At 41.2% G+C, this 19,500-nt stretch overlaps 1 protein-coding gene across 2 annotated transcripts in view; it reads left to right on the top strand.

Moving 5' to 3' along the window:
• Positions 1–19,500, top strand: part of ADAM10 (ADAM metallopeptidase domain 10) — a 155,444-nt gene that overhangs the window by 26,402 nt on the left and 109,542 nt on the right. For both annotated transcript variants that reach the window (XM_051821954.3, XM_089310446.1), the window contains exon 2: positions 5,062–5,212. In XM_051821954.3, coding sequence (XP_051677914.1) covers positions 5,062–5,212 — 151 coding nt within the window. The remainder of the gene's footprint in view (positions 1–5,061; positions 5,213–19,500) is intronic.

Below are 19,500 nucleotides of genomic sequence, written 5' to 3'. Positions count from 1 at the left end.
CAGCTTAATCCGCTATATCACAATGCCTTCCCCTCTTTTGAGGTTTTTGGAAAAGCAATTGTATGGCTTTTGAGAGTTAGGAGCAACATTAAGAGTCCAGGGAACTGTGCTTTTTCACGTTTCATTAGGATATTCTGTTTATTTTCATGACTGCCTGTTTGAATGTTTCTATCATTAGATTATGCCTTGAGTTGCATTAGTATAGTGACTCTTTTAGAAAAAAAAAATCCTCTGATTTGTAGCCTTTTCCAATTTCAGTGTATAGATACCTCTGCTTCCCCTCCATCCTCCCTTGGCTGATTTCAAGCTTCCAACACAGTGTCACTGAGCATGGATTTGGAAGGGAATTGGCACACATGAACTTGTATCAGTGAGCCCAGCATGTATGATTATTTTCTTTTCCTATTTGGTTTTAGCTCTTGAGGGTTGATTTTTAATTTTTTTAATGGAAGAGTAAGCTTATTTTTATAAATTTGTTTTCACTCTTTCCTCTTTTGTTTGATTAAGTATTGAGGGGGAGGAAATTACATAATATAGTTTTCAATGCATTATCTTTTTTTTTTTTTTTTTAAAGATTTATTTACTTATTTGAAAGTCAGAGTTACACAGAGAGAGGAGAGACAGAGAGAAAAAGAGAGTGAGAAAGAGGTCTTCTATCCGTTGGTTAACTCCCCAATTGGCCACAATGGCCGGAGCTGCGCCGATCCGAAGCCAGGAGCTTCTTCCGGATCTCCCACACTGGTTCAGGGGCCCAAGAACTTGGGCCTTCTTCTGCTTTCCCAGGTCATAGCAGAAAGCTGGATCAGAAGTGGAGCAGCTCGGGTCTCAAACTGGTGCCCATATGAGATGCCAGCACTTCGGGCCAGGGCATTAACCCACTGTGCCACAGCACTGACCCCAGCCATGCATTATCTTAATGCCATTTTTTCATACTGGTGAGATCATAAATGCTGTTAAATTGTTTAGGCATAATAAGTCTTATATAGATGATGATTATGAGGTCAGATTCCTGGGTAACATTTTTAACTTTCCCAGTTAAACCTTGTGAATCATTCTATTTCAGCTATAAAGATTGAGAAAATCATTACTCAGGTTCTTTGGCAGTGAAAGTGAACAATATGTTGCTTTATAAAATTCCTTTGTGTGTGGGACAGAGAAAAGATGACTTTGTTTAATAACTTTCCTGGTAATGTCCACATAGTTGAGCTTTTGTCATATGTGCTGTACCAGAACAGCAGTAGTTATTGTTTTAAGTAATCAGAAGTAGCAGAGTACATTATCTGAATTGTGACTTAAAAACTTGACTGTTTGGTTCTGACAAAGAAGTGGAAGAAGAACATGCAAGCCAAGTTTATCCTGTGGCTGTTCAGTCCACTTGAAAGAATTTCAATTTAACTGTCCAATGAAAATTCTACATTTTTTAAAAAGATTTATTTTATTTATTTGAAAGAGTTACAGAGAGAAGTAGAGACAGAGAGAGGTCTTCCATCTTCTGGTTCACTCCCCAAATAATTGCAATGGCCAGAGCTGAGCTGATTAGGAGCCAGGAGCTTCTTCTGGGTCTCCCATGCAGGTGTAGGGGTCCAAGGACTTGGGCCATCTTCTACTGCTTTCCCAGGCCATAGCAGAGAGCTGGATCAGAAGTGGAGCAGCACTTGAACCTGTGTCCAGATGGGATGCTAGTGTAGCAGGCAGTGTCTTTAACCCACTGCACCATAACACCAGCCCTACATTTGCTTTTCACAATGAAAGAAACTTCAAAAGTTCTAATTTTACAACTTCCTTATTCTTGGTTTCTTCTGATATTTTCTCTTATGTGACATACATTTTAGAAACCAAGTATAAATTTAAAAATATTTCTAGGGAACAGTGCTGTGGCATAGCAGGTAAAGCTGCCACCTGCAGTGCTAGCATCCCATATTTCTGATCCACCTCTCCGCTATGGCCTGGGAAAGCAGTAGAAGATGGCCTAGTCCTTGGGCCCCTGCATCTGCGTGGGAGACCTGGATGAAGCTCCTGGCTCCTTGCTTTGGATTGGTGTAGCTCCAGCTGTTGTGGCTATCTGGGGAGTGAACCAGCATATGGAAGACCTCTCTCTCCTTTTGCCTCTGCCTCTCTGTACCTCTGCTAAATAAATCTTTAAATAAATAAATAAATCTTTAAAACATATTTCTAAATAATACAGAAGGGGCTGCTGCTATGGCCTAGCTCATCCCATCTGAGCGCCAGGTCAAGTCCTCGTTGCTCCACTTACCATCCAGTTCCCTGCTAATATTCCTAGAAAAACAGTGGAAGATGACCCAAGTGCTTGTGCTCTTGCCACCGTTGTGGGAATACTGAATGGAGTTCCAGGCTCCTGGCTTCATCCTGGCTCAGCCTTGGTTATTGTGACAATTAGGGAGTGAACAAGCCTGTGGATGGACTTTGTCTGTTTCTCTGTCTCTAACACTCTGCCTTTCAAATAAATAAAATAAGTATTTTTTGTAAAAAAGATAGCTTGGTGTAACATTTGATTCCATTATTTAGTCTTAAGTTTTAAAAGCTCTGTAGTAGTGGCTTTTATTGTCTCATACACATTTGCTTCACTTTTTTTTTTTTGGTATTTGCAAAGATAGTTTTTTTTTTTTTTTTTTTTTTTTGACAGGCAGAGTGGACAGTGAGAGAGAGAGACAGAGAGGAGAAAGGTCTTCCTTTGCCATTGGTTCACCTTCCAATGGCCGCCGCGGCCTGTGCGCTGCGGCCAGCACACTGCGCTGATCCGACAGCAGGGGCCAGGAGCCAGGTGCTTTTCCTGGTCTCCCATGGGGTGCAGGGCCCAAGCACCTGGGCCATCCTCCACTGCACTCCCTGGCCACAGCAGAGAGCTGGCCTGGAAGAGGGGCAACTGGGACAGAATCCGGTGCCCCGACCGGGACTAGAACCCGGTGTGCCGGCGCCGCTAGGCGGAGGATTAGCCTAGTGAGCCGCAGCGCCGGCCAGTTTTTTTTTTTTTAAAGATTTATTTGAAAAGATTTTTTGGTATTTGCAAAGATAGGTTTTTTTTTTTTTTTAAAGATTTATTTGCAAAGATTTATTTGAAAGGCAGAGAGGTCTTCCATACACTGGTTTTCTCCCCAAATGGCTGCCACAGCTGGAGCTGAGCTGATCCTAAACTAGGAGCCAGGAGCATCTTACAGGTCTCCCATGTGGGTGTAGGAGCCCAAGCATTTGAGCCATCCTCCGCTGCTTTCCCAGGCACGTTAGCAGGGAACTGGTTTGGAAGTAGAGCAACTGGAACTTGAACTGGTGCCCATGTGGGCTGCTGGCGCTATAGGCCTGGGCCACAGTGGCGGCAGTGGCCAGAGCTCGGTAGACAGGAGCCAGGAGCTTCTTCCAGGCCTCCCACATGGGTGCGGGGGCTCAGGGAACTTGGGCCATCTTCCGCTGATTTCCCAGGCATATTCGCAGGGAGCTGGTTTGGAAGGGGAGCAGCTGTGACTCGAACCAGTGCCCATATGGAGTGCCGGCACTGCAGACATAGGCTTAACTCGTACCACAGTGCTGGCCCATAGTACTTGGGACTTTTTAAGCTCCAGAGACTTAGAGGTCTTCTGTCTTTGGCCTCACCTTATAAAATTAAAAAAAAGAAGAGCAAGTTAAAGTAAACAACAGGGGATAATAAAGATCAAAGTAAAATCAACAAAATAGAAAAAATAGGGAATAAAAAAATCAAAGGAACTAAATGGTAGACCTTTGAGAAGATCAATAAGATAGATAAATTCCTAGCTGTCCTGATAAAAGCAAAGGAGCACAATTACAGCTTGTATGTATCAGGAAGGAGAGAGGTGACATAACTTGATTAAAAGATAGCAAAAATGCAATATGGCAGTATTATGAGCAACTTTTATCTCCATAAATTCAACAGCTTGGGTGAAATGGGAAAATTCCTGCTGAAATTCATTCAAGGATAAACAAAGAGCTATCTAGTTTTTTTTTTTTTTTTTTATGAAATTGAAATTGTAGTTAATAAAAACCTTTTACACACACATACTCATACCCCACTCCAGGCCAAGATAGATTCACTGGTGAATTCTAGCATATATTCAAGGAGAAAAAATACCAGTTTTACATAAATTTGTCCAGAAAATTGAAAAAGAGACAATATTTCTCAACATATTTTTTACTCTGATACTACAACTTGGCAAAAGATTGCTTAAAAAATTCTTCACCAGTATTTCCTAAGAACACAGATAAAGATATTAAATAAAATTACAGCCAGTTGAATCCAACAATATGACTAGGTAGAGTTTGTATTAGTAGTACAAAGTTGGTTTAACTCCATTCAGTTAATTTACTATATTAATTAGCTTAAAAAAAAAACAACAACAAAACCCTGTGTGGTCATCTTAATAAATGGAGAAACAAAAGCTGGCATTTGGTGTAGTGGTTAAGTTACCACTTGGGACACATGCATCTCATATTGGAAAGCCTCTTTTGAGAGGCTTCTTCATTTCCAACTAGCTTCCTGCTAATGCATACTCTTAGAGGCAGCAGATGATGGCCGTGGTACCTGGATACCTGCCACTCAAGTGGGAGACCTGGATGGAACTCTGGGCTTCTGTCTTCAGTCTAGACCAGCCTCGATTGTTGGGAGTATTTGAGGGGTAAACCAGCAGATGGAAGATCTCTCTCTCTCTCACACTGTCTCTCTCACGCTCTCTCCCTCCCTCTCTGCATTCCAAATAAAATGAAAATAATTTTAAAAATAGAGAAGGAGCAGTTGACAAAGACCAGCATCTGTTCTTGAGAGTTTTTATCAGCAAAATATGAAAAAAGAAAACTTCTTCAACCTGATAAAGAACACTAAGACAAATCTGCAGCTGTCACCCAAACTTTTGTCTGTGGTTGAAATTACAGTAAGTTAAAAAACATAAAATAATATTTGTAGAATATTCATAATATTATTACCTGTATTAGTGAGACAATTATTTCATACATACTGGAATAATCATAGAATCATATTAAACCGAGAAGGAACGTTCCATATGATACTGATTAAAACTGTTGTTCTGATTTTTATAGGTCAGTATGGAAATCCTTTAAATAAATACATCAGACATTATGAAGGATTATCTTACAGTGTGGATTCATTACACCAAAAACACCAGCGTGCCAAAAGAGCAGTCTCACATGAAGACCAGTTTTTACGTCTGGATTTCCATGCTCATGGGCGGTGAGTAAATTTGATGCTGACTATGTCTGAAATTCTTCTGTATTCATCTAAATTGAGAGAAGGAATTCTTACACTGAATATTCCTTCTCTAATGCAGTGGTCCCCATTTGGAAAGTCAGCCTTCACAGGAATTTGATATATACATCACAGAATTTCTTTTTTCAAAGTGGATTATCATTTTATGTTGTTAATGAAATAGATTTAAATGTTTTTCGATTTATGAATCGGATCTATTATTTTATTTGAAGATACAGGGGACTTCAGAAAGTTCATGGAAAGATGGAATTAAAAAATAAATGTATTGTACAAAAAATTAGAAACTCATCCTTAGTTTTTTCATAATACTGACTTTCCATTAATGCTTTAAAAAGCATGTTATTCATTAATTTACTTACTCAAGAAGCAAAGATGGCCGGTGCCGCGGCTCACTAGGCTAATCCTCCGCCTTGCGGCGCCGGCACACTGGGTTCTAGTCCCGGTCGGGGTGCCGGATTCTGTCCCGGTTGCCCCTCTTCCAGGCCAGCTCTCTGCGTGGCCAGGGAGTGCAGTGGAGGATGGCCCAAGTACTTGGGCCCTGCACCCCATGGGAGACCAGGAGAAGCACCTGGCTCCTGCCTTCAGATCAGCGCGGCGCGCCGGCTGCAGCAGCCATTGGAGGGTGAACCAATGGGAAAAGGAAGACCTTTCTCTCTGTCTCTCTCTCTCCCTGTCCACTCTGCCTGTCAAAAAAAAAAAAAAAAAAAAAAAAAAAAGGAAGCAGAGAGAGAGAGCATTCCCAGATGCCTCCAGCGTTTGGGCCTGGGCCAGACTGATACTGGGGGCTGAGAACTCAGTCCAGCTCTCCTACATTGGGTGGCCAATATCAATTACCTGAGCTACTGCCAGGTGTGCTTTTGCACAAAGCTGGATTCTCAGTGCTTGAACCCGGGTATTCTGATATTGGATGTGGGCATCTTAACTGCAGGAATGTATGCCCACTGCTTTCTATGAAAGTTTTGAAGATCACTCATGAATCTTTTTTCTTTAAGATTAATTTATTTATTTGAAAGAGTTACACACAGAGAGGAGAGGCGGTGGGGCGGGGGGTGTCTTCCATCTGCTGGTTCACTCCCCTATTGGCTGCAACTGCCAGAGCTGGGCTGATCCAAAGCCAGGAGCCAGGAGCTTCTTCCAGGTCTCCTATGTGGGTGCAGGAGCCCAAGGATTTAAGCCACCTTCTGCTGCTTTTCCAGGCCATAGCAGAGAGCTAGATCAGAAGTGGAGCAGGCAGGATTCGAACCGGCGTTCATAAGGGATGTTGGCACTGCAGGCAGTAGCTTTACCTGCTATGCCACAGCACCAGCCCCCTCATGAATCTTTAAAGATTTTGTGTTCATGGTTTCCCATGTTTGCTATGTCAATACATTTATATTTTAGATTTATTTATTTATTTGAAAGAGTTAGAGAGAGGTCTTGAATCGCTGGTTCACTTCCCAAATGACTGCAATGGTCAGAGCCTTGGTGGATCTGAAGTCAGGAGCCTGGATCCTCCAGGTCTCCCACACCAATTCAGGGGCCCAAGGAATTGAGCCATGTTCTGCTGCTTTCCCAGGCCATAGCAGAGAGGTGGATTGGAAGTGGAACATCTGGGACTTGAACTGGTGTTCATATGGGATGCTGGCACTGCAGGCAGTGGCTTTACCGGCTATGCCATAGTGCTGGCCTCTGTGGTCAATATTTCTTATCATCTGGTACCAGCAGAGAAGGTAACTAGTTGTGTGCCATTGGCTTTATTTTCCGATTAATGTAGTTTTATCAGTTCTAAAATGACAGCTGGTAGACAAATTACCATTCAGTTCTTGAACAAAATACTTAAGGGATTAAAAAAAGGGGAGCCAAAGGAAAGAGGTAAAAATCACATTTATTCAGAGCATATTGCGTTCTAGGTGCTTTATCTGCATTTTCTCACTGAATCGTCTGAGTGCTCAGATAAGGTAAATATCATTTTGTATCTGAGGAAACAAAGGCTCAGGGAAATTATTTAATTTACGCAGCCCAGGATTGAACCAGACCTCAATGACTAAAATCCTCATAGTCTTCTATCTTTTTGCCCATTAGAGGTCCTTAGACATAAAATATTTTGAGATTTTTTTTTTGTTAGAGACCTTTTGTCTTACCTGCTGTAATTAGTAGATCTGTTCCTTTTGTAGTTTTTCTCCCGATGTGGCCTTGATTAAGACCTCTTTTATTCACTTCCCAGTAGTCTTCCTGGCCTCCACTCTGTTTTCATTAAAGCTTATCCATCCTGCTGTAAGATGACTCTTCCTAAATCTTCTATTAATGATTGTTCACCAGATTTCTTAATGTGTTTTTTTAACTTCTTTTAAATATTTTTCTTTTCATTCCCTCCTTCCCTCCCTCCCTCCCTCCCTCCTTCCTTCCTTTCTCTCTCTCTTTCTCTCTCCCCCTTTCTCTCTCCCCCTTCCTCTCTCTCCACTCTCCAAGTGGCCTCAAGGGCTGGAGTTGGGCCAATCCGAAGCTAGGTGCCAGGAGCTTCTTCCAGGTCTCTTACGTGGGTGCAGGGGCCCAAGGACATGGGCCATCTTTTGCTGCTTTCCCAGGCTATAGCCGAGAGCTGGATCAGAAATGGAGCAGCCAGGACCTGAACCAGCACCCATTTGGGATGCCAGCTTTAGGGGCACACGACGGCTTTACCCACTATGCCACAGCACCTGTCCCCCCTTTTTTTTCCTTAAGATTTATTTATTTATTTGACAGAGTTAGAGAGAGAGAGGAGAGAGACAGAGATCTTAGGGTTGCTTTAAATAGAAATCTGTTTAACTATATAATTGTGCTGCCTTTTTTAGAACTGATCTAATTTCAGATTTTTTCAGTTATTATACTATCTGTACATTCACACTGTCTTAGAATTTGAACCTAAAAATGGCCATTAAAGGGCTTGAGCTGTTGTAGCAGGTAAAGCTGCTGCCTACAGTGCCAGTGTCCAATATGAGTGCCAGTTCAAGACCTGGCTGTGCCGCTTCCAGTGCAGCTCTCTGCTATGGCCTGGGAAAGCAGTAGAAGATGGCCCAAGTACTTGTGCCCCTGCACATGCATGGGAGACCTGGAAGAAGCTCCAGGCTTCTGGCTTCGGATCAGCTCAGTTCCGGCTTCTGTGGCCATTAGAGAGTGAAGCAGCAGATTGAAGACCTCTCTCTCTCTCTCTCTCTGCCTCTGCCTCTCTGTAACTCTGCCTTTCAGATAAATAAATAATTCTTTTTTAAAAATGTGCATTATAATTACTTTCTAACATACTTAGTTAAAAGTGTGATTTGGGGGCTGTTACTGTGATGCAGTGGGTAAAGCTGCTGCCTGAAGTTCTGGCATCCCATATGGGAGCCGATTCGAGTCTCAACAGCTCCACTTCCAATCTAACTCTCTGCTATGGCCTGGGAAAACAGTGGAAAATGACCCAAATGTTTGGTCCCCTGCACCCGAATGGGAGACCTGGTGGAAGCTCCAGGCTCCTGGCTTCGGATCGACCTACTCTGGTCATTGCGGCCATTTGAGGATTTAATGAGCAGATGGAAAACTTTCTCTCTCTCTCTCTCTCTCTCTCTCTCTCTCTCTCCCCCTCTCTCCCCACCTCTCTCTGCCTCTCTCTGCCTCTTTTTAACTCTGCCTTTCAAATTAATAAATAAATACTTTTAACAAATGTGTTTGACAGGGCAGGTGTTATGACGCAGCAGGTTAAGCTGCCACTTGGGCTGTTTGCATCCTGTATCAGACTGCCTGGGATTTGGTCCCGACTACTAAAACTACTCTGCTTCTGAACCCAGCTTCCTGCTAATTTACATGGGAAGGCATTGGATGATGCCCCAAGTACTTGAATTTCTGCCCCTCACATGAAAGACCCAGATGGAGTACTGAGCTCTTGGCTTCAACTTGGCTTATTACTTGTTGTTGCAGGCATTTAGGTAGTAAACTAGCAGAGATGGAAGATCACTCTGTCTTTCCCATCTCTCTGTCACCTGCTGTTCAAATGAACATGTAAATAAATCTTTTGAAAATTGTTGTTTGAGGGTGGTGCCACGGCTCACTTGGCTAATCCTCCGCCTGCGGCACTGGCACTTGGGTTCTAGACCCGGTTGGCGCGCTGGTTCTGTCCCAGTTGCTCCTCTTCTAGGAGCTCACAGCTCTCTGCTGTGGCCCGGGAAGGCAGTAGAGGATGGCCCAAGTGCCTGGGCCCTGTACCCGCATGGGAGACCTGGAGGAAGCACCTGGCTCCTGGCTTCGGATAGGCACAGCACGCTGCCTGAAGCGGCCATTTTGGGGGTGAACCAACGGAAAGAAGACCTTTCTCTCTGTCTCTCTCTCTCACTGTCTAACTCTGCCTGTCAAAAAAAATTATTGTTTGACTACTGGAAGTTCTGGTATTATTTTTTCCTTCCTTAAAATGGGACTATAGAATGACTGAAAGTTTATAATTACTCATTTCCTGCTATAGAAAATCCCTCTTCTCCAGCATTAACAGATAATAGTTTTGGCACACTGTTACTACTTCTTACAGGGTTTATGTCTATCCAAATGATTGATTATTTGGTTAACAGTTTGTCATAATAATTTATATTCTTAAACATTTCTACTTGTATTTACATTTATTATGACTGTAGATTTCGGGTGACTGTTGGCTGCAGTTGGCTGGAGCTCATTCTATAAAATGTGTAGCGTCTTATGCACTGTGACTACACTTGTCTATTTTTCATGCTTTTAAAAATAACATGTAGAGTTTGTTTCCCCTATTCACATAGAGGAGCTTTATCCCCTAGAATCAGATCAGTGTACTTTAATAAATTACAGAATGTGTTAAATACTATGTAGTTAACTTAGACATCCAAAGAATATACTTAAGAAGGATTCTGTGTAGATAATTATTATGTGATTCTGGGTCTGTGTACCTAAGCAGATGATGAGAGTTCTTTCAACCTGGTTTCCAGGTTCCCTAAATAAGGAAGGATGTGTTACATCTCAAGTTTACACATGTTAAAGTTATGTCGCAATTCTTCCAGGTCCAAAGCTTACCCTTAGAATTCCTTGAAAAATTATTTCTCTTGAAATAAAGTTCAGAGTTGTTTGAAGATAAGTGTATCATTTGAGTTAGTATTTCAGTTGTTGAGGAAAGATAGATGTTTTGAAAGATTTCAACAATGTTCATTAGATTGTTTAAATATTTTTGTGGTAGACACTTTGGTAAAATACATATACCTGTACTGGGAAATTAAGAATTAGTTTTCTAAATTTTATAAATTATTTCATTTAAATATGTTCTGATAAATGGGATTGCCCAGTAGCAATATTGTATGGATTTCACTTACAGCACTAACTACATTTTATTTATAATTTTGTTTGCAAACAAATGTATATATCCTCTTTGTGAACTTAAAGTGCAGCATGTGAGTCTTCTGTACCTTTTTTTTTTTTTTTGACAGGCAGAGTGGACAGTGAGAGAGAGAGAGAGAGAGAGAAAGGTCTTCCTTTGCCATTGGTTTTACCCTCCAATGGCCGCTGAGGCCGGCACACTGTGCTGATCCGATGGCAGGAGCCAGGTGCTTCTCCTGGTCTCCCATGGGGTGCAGGGCCCAAGTACTTGGGCCATCCTCCACTGCACTCCCGGGCCACAGCAGAGAGCTGGCCTGGAAGAGGGGCAACTGGGACAGAATCCGGCGCCCTGACCGGGACTAGAACCCGGTGTGCCGGCGCCGCAAGGCGGAGGATTAGCCTAGTGAGCCGTGGTGCCAGCTTCTGTACCTTTTTTTATGTAGAGGATGGTTGTTTAGAGTATATTGAGTGAGTGAATGAATGAAGAAATAGAAAGGCAACAGAACTTGCTGGCAGCTGTCATTGAAGAGGAGCATAAGGGATCATTCTGCTTCTTAGTAGAACTTGTATGAATTTCCTGAAATACTGTTTCAAAGAGGTAATTTAAAAAGTTCAAAGAAGTATTTGAAAAGTATTATTTTAAAAATGATAATTATAATACAGTTTATATTTTTGGTAGGAAGTACATATACACTGTCATATTGAACTATGTGTTTTCCTTTTGCAAATATATGTATGTTTAAACTTTTTCATTCTTTATATCTTATTTCCCAGGTTTTGTACTTTTGGGCAGGCAAGTGTCATTTTCTGGTCCTCTTGCCACTTGCTCACAGGCTTGTGTCTGATAGCTTATTTAGTAATGTAGCTTTAACATGATAGTGTTTCTAGTTGATGACTTAAACAGTAAATGTGAGAAACAAGGTGTATGCCTCATGGAAAAGCCCATCTATTGTTTTCCGTAATTGTAAGGTTTCTTTCATACTAATATTGCTTGTGTAGTTGGGTCTTCTGTGAGATAATAACCCTAGCTCAAATTTAATACAGATTCACAGCTAACCTTTGTTTTTCTTTCTTTTCTTCAAGTACCTAAGATTGTTGTACTGTTTCTTAAAGGTGCAACAGAGATTATGTGAATATTATATAAATGTTTATCTTATTTCATTATATCTAAAAATCCTTAATAGTAACTATATTGAATGAATATGTTTAGTTGGTTAGTTTTACTATAATGTGCATATTTGGATTGTTTTGTTAAAAATCAGTGAAACTTTATATAGTGTGATATTTTTAAACTGATAAACATCTCTAAGAACCCTTAATAATCACATATAGAGTTCTCTTTTACAGTACTTTCTGAATAATCATTCTTTAGCTGGTTGTATCATTAGAGAAGAGGTCTTCTCTAATTTCTTAAAGCCTTTCTCTATTTCTTTGGGTTGACAAATGGTTTTGATACTTGTGTACAGGAATAAAGTTAAGTTGTGTATTCTCTGAAGTCTTAGTAAGTCCCCAAAGCAGTCTGCCATGTGTCTGAACCAACAAATTAAATATAAACACAAGGTCTAACAAATCAAGAATCTTAGTTATAATAGTATGCAACAAATAGTAATTCTTTGTAACAGTATTTATTGTCACTTTTGTTTAAGAGAGGCTCAAATGCCAATTCAGTTAAATAGAATTTTAAAAAATCTTTTTTTATTTGAAAGGCACAGAGAGAGGGAGAGGGAGGGAGAGATATCTATCCTGTCTGCTGGTTCACTCCCCAAATGCCTATCACAGTTGGGGCTTGGCCAGGCTGAAGCTGGAAGCTGGGAACTCAGTTGAGTCTCCTGTGTGGGTGGCAGGAACCCAAGTACATGAGCCACTGCCTGTTGTCTCCCAGGGTATGCATTAACATGGAGCTGGACTTGAGAGTAAGGCTGGGGCTAAAATCCAGGCACTTAAGTTTGAGTTGTGGGCATTCAAACAGCATCCTAATTGCAACATCATTGCTTGCCCTTCAATTAAATAGTTTTGGTCTCTGGATTGAATGAAAAAAATTTTGTGCATTTCCTTTAGTTTTCAGTTTATTTGTGCATCAGGAGGTGTTTTTGTACTGTTGGTTTCCCAGAATTTACCAAATCTACCTTCATATTTTATTTCAGTCCCTTCATTGTTTTGTTTAGTAAGCAAGTAACATTTTCCAGGCAGGCAGTGTTCATTAGAAATAGAGTAGTTGAACAAGATAAGGTCCTTGGCCTTGGGGAAAACAAGTATTTGATCAGGACAACAGCCATGATAAATGTAGGAAAGGAGTGTTCTGAAGATTGCTATGGGATTATATATGGTGATTTCATCTTTTATGGGGACCAGGGAAGGCCCTTCTTAGGAAATAGCATTGAAGTGAATCCTGAAGGATAACTGAAGAAGTTGCTTAAGCAAAGAAAGGGAGGAAATGTGTTCTGGACAGAGGAAACAGCATGTGCAGATACACTGAGAGGAAAAGTGGCATGTTCATGGAATTGAAGAGTTTCATATGACTGGTGCTTAAAATTGAGGGTGAGTGCTTACATAGGAGGCTGGAGATGTATGAGCCAGGTCTTTGAGAGTGTGTGCAGGTTATGGTGACAGTTTTTTGCTTAGCTGTGGAAGGTTTTTTTTTTTTTTAAGATTTATTTATTTCTCTGAAAGGCAGAGTTACAGAGAGGCAGAGAGAGAGAGAGAGAGAGAAAGAGAGAAAGAGGTCTTCCATCTGCTGGTTCACTCCCCAGATGGCCGCAACGGCTGGAGCTGTGTTGATATGAAGCTAGGAGCCAGGAGCTTCCCCTGGGTCTCCCATGAGGACATAGGGGCCTAAGGACTTGGGCTGTCCTCCACTGCTTTCCCAGGCCACAGCAGAGTGAGATTGGAAGTGGAGCAGCCGGGACGGGACTCAAACCGGTGCCCATGTAGGGTGCTGGCACTGCAGACAGTGGCTCCTCCTGCCATACCACAGCTCTGGCCCTCAGCTGTGGAAGATTTCTAATGATAACTATCTTCATGAAATTTAAAAAGGCCAACCTAGCTTCCAATAAAGAATAATTTGGAAGATAGTGGGGCAAGATGCACTGGGACTAATCAGGAAACTGTTGTACTGATGGGAGATTGTGTCTTATATTAAGTACTAGAGATAAGGAAGGAGAGTGAATGGATTTGAGAGATGCTGGAAGGCAGAGTTGATTGGACTTGGTTGATATGTAGTGAGGTATAAAGAAAAGGGACAAGATTGTTTTCTGGTTTGAGCAATTCAGTGGCTACTGGGGCCATTTACTGGGATGGGGAATACTAGCGCAGCTCTAAATATTAGAAGAGCTCAGGAGAAAGCTTTGCTGATTGCCAGCATTTTAAGGATTAGGTAAAAGAGAGGAGCAGCAACTGGAGAGTGCTAAGAAGAAGAAATTTAGAGTATGTCTTAGAAAACAAGAAAAAGAGCTTTCAAAGAGGGGACTGGTTTGTTGCTGCTGCTTGCTTTTGTTCTTCTGACTATTCCCAGTATTCTTAGTCAATGTTGCTTATCCTTTGAGTTTCTCTAATTCTCTTTGATGTTGCTATATGTAATTACAGAGTAATCCTCCAGATTTGGGTATATCATGGTCATGGATAAGGATAAAGAAATAACTTTGTTTTGTTTGAGTCTCTAGTGATTCCTGATAACAGGCAGTATATTTTTAGGCTTTTGGTTATAGGAACATAATGGGCCAATCTTTGAGGAACCACCTCTAGTAATTCTGTAGTGATTGATTACAAGGACCCTGTTACCTTTTAAATATAGCTTGGCTAATTTCTTTGTAACCATATGAATACAAATACATCTTATTTGTTCATTGTCAAGTTGTTCTGATCATATATATGACTCTCAACTTTTTTTTTATGTTTTTAGTTTCACATATAACTTACTCTCCCCTGTAAGAGTGAATTATAACCTTTCAGATTCTTTATCTTAAGAGATCCTAGAAGTTACTTTGTCCAGGCCGGCGCCACTGCTCACTAGGCTAATCCTCTGCCTGTGGTGCTGCACCCCAGGTTCTAGTCTGGTTGGGGCGCTGGATTCTGTCCCAGTTGCTCCTCTTCCAGTCCAGCTCTCTGCTGTGGTCCGGGAGTGCGGTGGAGGATGGCCAAAGTGCTTGGGCCCTGCACCCACACGGGAGACCCAGAGGAAGCACCTGGCTCCTGGCTTCGGATCAGCACAGGGCACCGGCCGTAGCAGCCATTTGGGGGGTGAACCAACAGAAGGAAAACCTTTCTCTCTGTCTCTCTCTCTCTCTCTCACTGTCTAACTCTGCCTCTCAAAAAAAAAAAGAAAAAAAGAAAAAAAAGAAAAAAAAAGTTTACTTTGTCCAGCTTAAAATTGGATGGCTTTTCTGAGACAAGACTGTATTGCCAGTATTACTTCTCTCTCTCTCTCTCTCTCGCTCTCTCTCTCTCAGAGTTATTTATTTATTTATTTGGAAAGCATTACGGAGAGAGGGGGAGAGGCAGAGAGATCTTTTATCTGCTAGTCCATTCCACAGATGGCTGGTGCTGGGCCAAGCCAAAGCCAGGAGCCAGGAGCTTTATCTGAGTCTTCCACATTGGTGGCAGGGGCCCAAACACTTGGGTCATCTTCTGCTGCTTTTCCTAGGCCATTAGGTGGGAGCTGGATTGGAAGTAGAGCAGCCAGGGCAGGAACCAGGTCCCATATGGGATGCTCGGATCCTAGGTGGCAGCTTTATCTTTTATGCCACAAGGCCAGCCCCACTTCTCTTAAAAAAAAAAAAAAAAAAAAAAAAAAGATTTATTTACTTGAAAGGGGGTAGGGAGAGATTGATTTTGTTCCATCTGCTGGTTCATTCCCAAAATGGCTGCAATGACTTGGGCTGGGCTAGGCTGAAGCCAGGAGGCAGAATCTTCATCTGGGTCTCACACATGGGTGGCAGGGGCCTGAACACTTGGACCACCTTCTGCTGCCTTTCTGGGCACATTAGCTGGGAGCTGGAGCAGCTGAGTCTTTAACCTGTGCTCATATGGGGTGTAGGCATTGCAGGCAGTGGTTTAACCACCTGTGTCACAATGCTGGCTTTCCAGTTTTACTAATTTGCTCTCTTTTCCAATTCTTTTTAATTAATTAATTAATTTGAAAGATTTACAGTGAGGGAGAGAGAGAGAGATAAGTCTTCCATCCGCTGGTTTACTCCCCACATGGCCACAACAGCCGGATTGGGGCCGATTCGAAACCAGGAGCCAGGAGCTTTATCTGGGTCTCCCATGCAGGTGCAGGGGCCCAAGCACTTAGCCATATTCTATTGCTTTCCTCAGCCATAGCAGAGATCTGGATCAGAAGTGGAGGAGCTGGGACTTGAACCTGGCGCCCAGATGGGATGCCGACATTGCAGGTTGGGGACTTTACTCACTATGCCACAGCATGGCCCCTCCAATTCTTTTTTAAATAGATTATTCTTTTAGATTTAAACCCATTAATTATACTTTAAAAGTCATAACTTTATTTGAAAGGCAGAGTTACAGAGAGAGACGGAGACACAGAGAAAGAAATCTTCAATCTGCTGGTTCACTCCCCAGGTGGCTGCAACACAAAGCTAGGAGCCAGGAGTTTCTTCCAGATCTCCCACATATGTGCAGGAGCCTCAGCACTAGGGCCGTTTCCTGCTGCTTTCCCAAGCCATAGCAGAGAACTGAATCACAAGTGGAGCAGCTGGGTCTCCAACATTTGGGATGCCCATGTCACAGGCAACAGCTTTACCCACCATACTACAATACTGGCCCCCAGAACTTTATTTTGTCTTTTAACTGGAAGATGTCTTGTATTTTGCCATTCTGGAGGTCACCTCAGTGGTTTGAACTTTCCTGATCTGAAGTTCAAGATGCTTTAGAGCATTTCAGATTTTCAGACTAGGGTTATGCAGCCAGTAAAGGCAATAGAGATATTCTAAAATATAAAAATTTCAGAAATACAAGGCAATTCTGGTCCCACACAGTTTGGCTAAGGGGTAATCAACCTGTATATCGTAAGATGGAGCTGTAGTTTGATGTGGTGGAACCACTGGTGTTTGACTAAATTGAAGACCTCAGTTTATTTTCAAAGTCTGATTTTATTTGTGTGATATTGGTAACATCAGCCTCCTTTAATGTGTGAAATTAGTAAATTTAGGTGATCTTTATGATTTTAGGTATTTCATCTATGTTATATACCTGAATAATTGAAATCTTCCTCTAGTCTTAAATTCTGTCATTTTTTCAGTGTCTTATGTACAGTATTTTACTTGCCAAATATTTTATTGCATAGTTGCATGAAGTTGAGAAATATTTACAGAAACCACTTTTTACCTCTTCAGTAGATAAATACTTCTTTATAGTCTTGTGTATAAAATTTGTAATCATGCTATCATGGCAGTTTCTTCCCATTAGCTCTCCTTTATATGAGAAACTCAGTGTTGTTCTGTTTGTCTTTCTTACACAGGATAAAGTTACTAATTGTGGTACATGTCTTAGTTTCACTTTTGTCTTCCTTGGGAACTTTTGTGGGTTCTTGTTTATGTATTTTTGCCTTCTTGAAGCAAAATTTATTTACCACAGGGCTATCACTTAAGCCTGGAAGTGTGGGTGGTTGCCTCAATTTCTGTGGAGGTTGCCGCTGGTACTGCCCAATGTAGGTTGCATTGGTCTGCCTCTGCCCTTTTCTCCTCATCAGGCTTGTTTTTCTAGTTTTTCCTCCTCCCTCTGCTTTTAAATACTGAGCTTCTGTAAGATAATTTGAAAAAAAAAAAAAAAAAAAAAAGACTTCATTCTCCCTAAATATAGTAGTAGAAGTAAACTAGGTAACTTTTCTGTAAATTTGATATTTGTCATCAGGCTTCCCGTCTGTATAGCCAAGGTACTTAAGTAGTTGAGGCTGTTTGACTTATTTTGGCTTAACTTCAGGGGATGTCCCTTTTTCTGTTGCTGTTTTCCTCTGAGAATCAGAGCTATACTATTTTTAATTAATATAGCAATTTTATACGAAAAGACAACTTTATGTTTTAACTGTTCTAATGAGAAGAGAGGTTCCTCTTTATAGGAAGATGTAGAAGGTACATGACCTTCCAGGAAACTTAGGGAATCTTACCCTAACATAATTTACCATGTTCCTCCACAGCAGAGATGGTTCCAGTGCCTCTGCTGTTGGTTGTAGAATGCTTTTCTCGGGCCTGATGAGGAGACCCAACTATAATTAATTGGTACAACTGCATATTCAGAGTGCTGAGACTGGGAATCAATGTCTCTTTGGTGTATTTTTCCAAAGTATAGTTTGTTAACCAATATTGTACCCCCTGCAACTTCAATCCATTCTTATAACTTTACCATAATGTCACTGAGGAAAAGCAAAAAAGAATTATAATGGAATGGTTGTAATCAAGAGCCATTGACCTATAAAATCAATGCAGTGGGGGCTGGTGTTGTGGTATAGCAAGTTAAATATCCATATGTGTGCCTGTTCGAGACCTAGCTGCTCCACTTCTGATCCAGTTCCCTGCTAATGCACCTGGGAAAGCAGCAGGAGATGGCTCAAGTGCTTGGGCCTCCGAACCCATATGGGAGACCTGGAACAAGCTCTGGGTTCCTGACTTCAGCCTCGCCAGTCTTGCCTATTGTGGCCATTTGGGGAGTGCACCAGCAGATGGAATATCTATTTCTCTTTCTCTTTCTCTCTCTTTCTCTCTCCCTCCCACTCTCTCTGTCTCTGTCTCTCCTCCTCTGTAACTCTGCCTTTTGAATAAATAATAATAATAAAAAATCAGTGCAGTAGTTAAATGTAAGAGTAGGAAAACATTCTCAGTGCAAATAATTTTTTATATGGGACAGCTTGCTTTCTTGAAAGAAATCTAAAGTTTACCCTTCATGAAAGTTTAATATATAATAATAAAAAGAATCAACTTTGCTGAAAGAAGCATTGGTATAAAGGACAGAATTTAACCATAGACTTGGAAGTGGCTCAAGCATTAATAAAGAGAATTTATTAAAGAAATAAAGGAAAATAAGATATTGTTGCAAAGCACAAGTTACCAGTAACTGTCAAGTGAGGTAATATTTCCATTTGTATATCTTACTTGAATTTGTTAAGATTTTAAAAGATGACTTGGGGTAGACTGATAATAATACATAAGACTATAATACTCAGTATACTGTATTCGCTTAACTTTGTTCATCATATGCTTGACAGGCATTTATATGCAGCAACCAGATACTGGAATCTCAGTCCTAACTCTAGTCTTAAGATCTTGAGTCAGACCCTTTGATAAAAATGTTCATCATGCCTCTTTGCACTATTACTGTAAGGTTAAGAAACACTTTTTATATAAGCTTTGAAAAATGTAAATTTCAGTATAAGCTTGGGGGCCCTTTCTTTAAAGTCTGGATTGATACATTATTGGTAAGGGCATAGCAGAGAGGACTTTTAGCAGAGGACTTTTCCATTGGGTCAGTGCTGGTCTGCAGTTAGTAAGCCAACAGTGGTCAACAGGGAATTACCAATCAAAACTGGCACAGATTTTGCTGAAGGATGAGTGCAACAGTGCACAACATTGATAACTGAAATAATAAGTCTTAAAATCAGATATAGATCTTCTAGCTTTCTTGTTTCTTGAATTTTTTTTTTTTTTTTTTTTTTTTTTTTTTTTTTTTAGAAAAACAGACTGAGGAAGAGAGACAGATCTCTTATCCTCTGGTTTATTCCACAAATGCCCCTAACAGCCAGGGCTGGGCCAAGCTGAAGTCAGGATCCATCCCCAAGGCTTAGTATTTTATTTATTTATTTATTTATTTGCAAGTCAGAGTTACACAGAGAGAGGAGAGGGAGAGAGAGAGGTCTTCCATCCGCTGGTTCACTTCCCAGTTGGCCGCAACAGATGGAGCTGCGCCTATTTGAAGCCAGGAGCCAG

The sequence above is a fragment of the Oryctolagus cuniculus genome, chromosome 12, assembly GCF_051225735.1.
Source record: "Oryctolagus cuniculus isolate XC-2025 breed Fujian yellow rabbit chromosome 12, ASM5122573v1, whole genome shotgun sequence".
NCBI classification, from domain to species: domain Eukaryota; kingdom Metazoa; phylum Chordata; class Mammalia; order Lagomorpha; family Leporidae; genus Oryctolagus; species Oryctolagus cuniculus.
The sequence above is the reverse complement of the archived record's forward strand: the minus strand, read 5'-3'. Positions and strand labels throughout refer to the sequence as shown.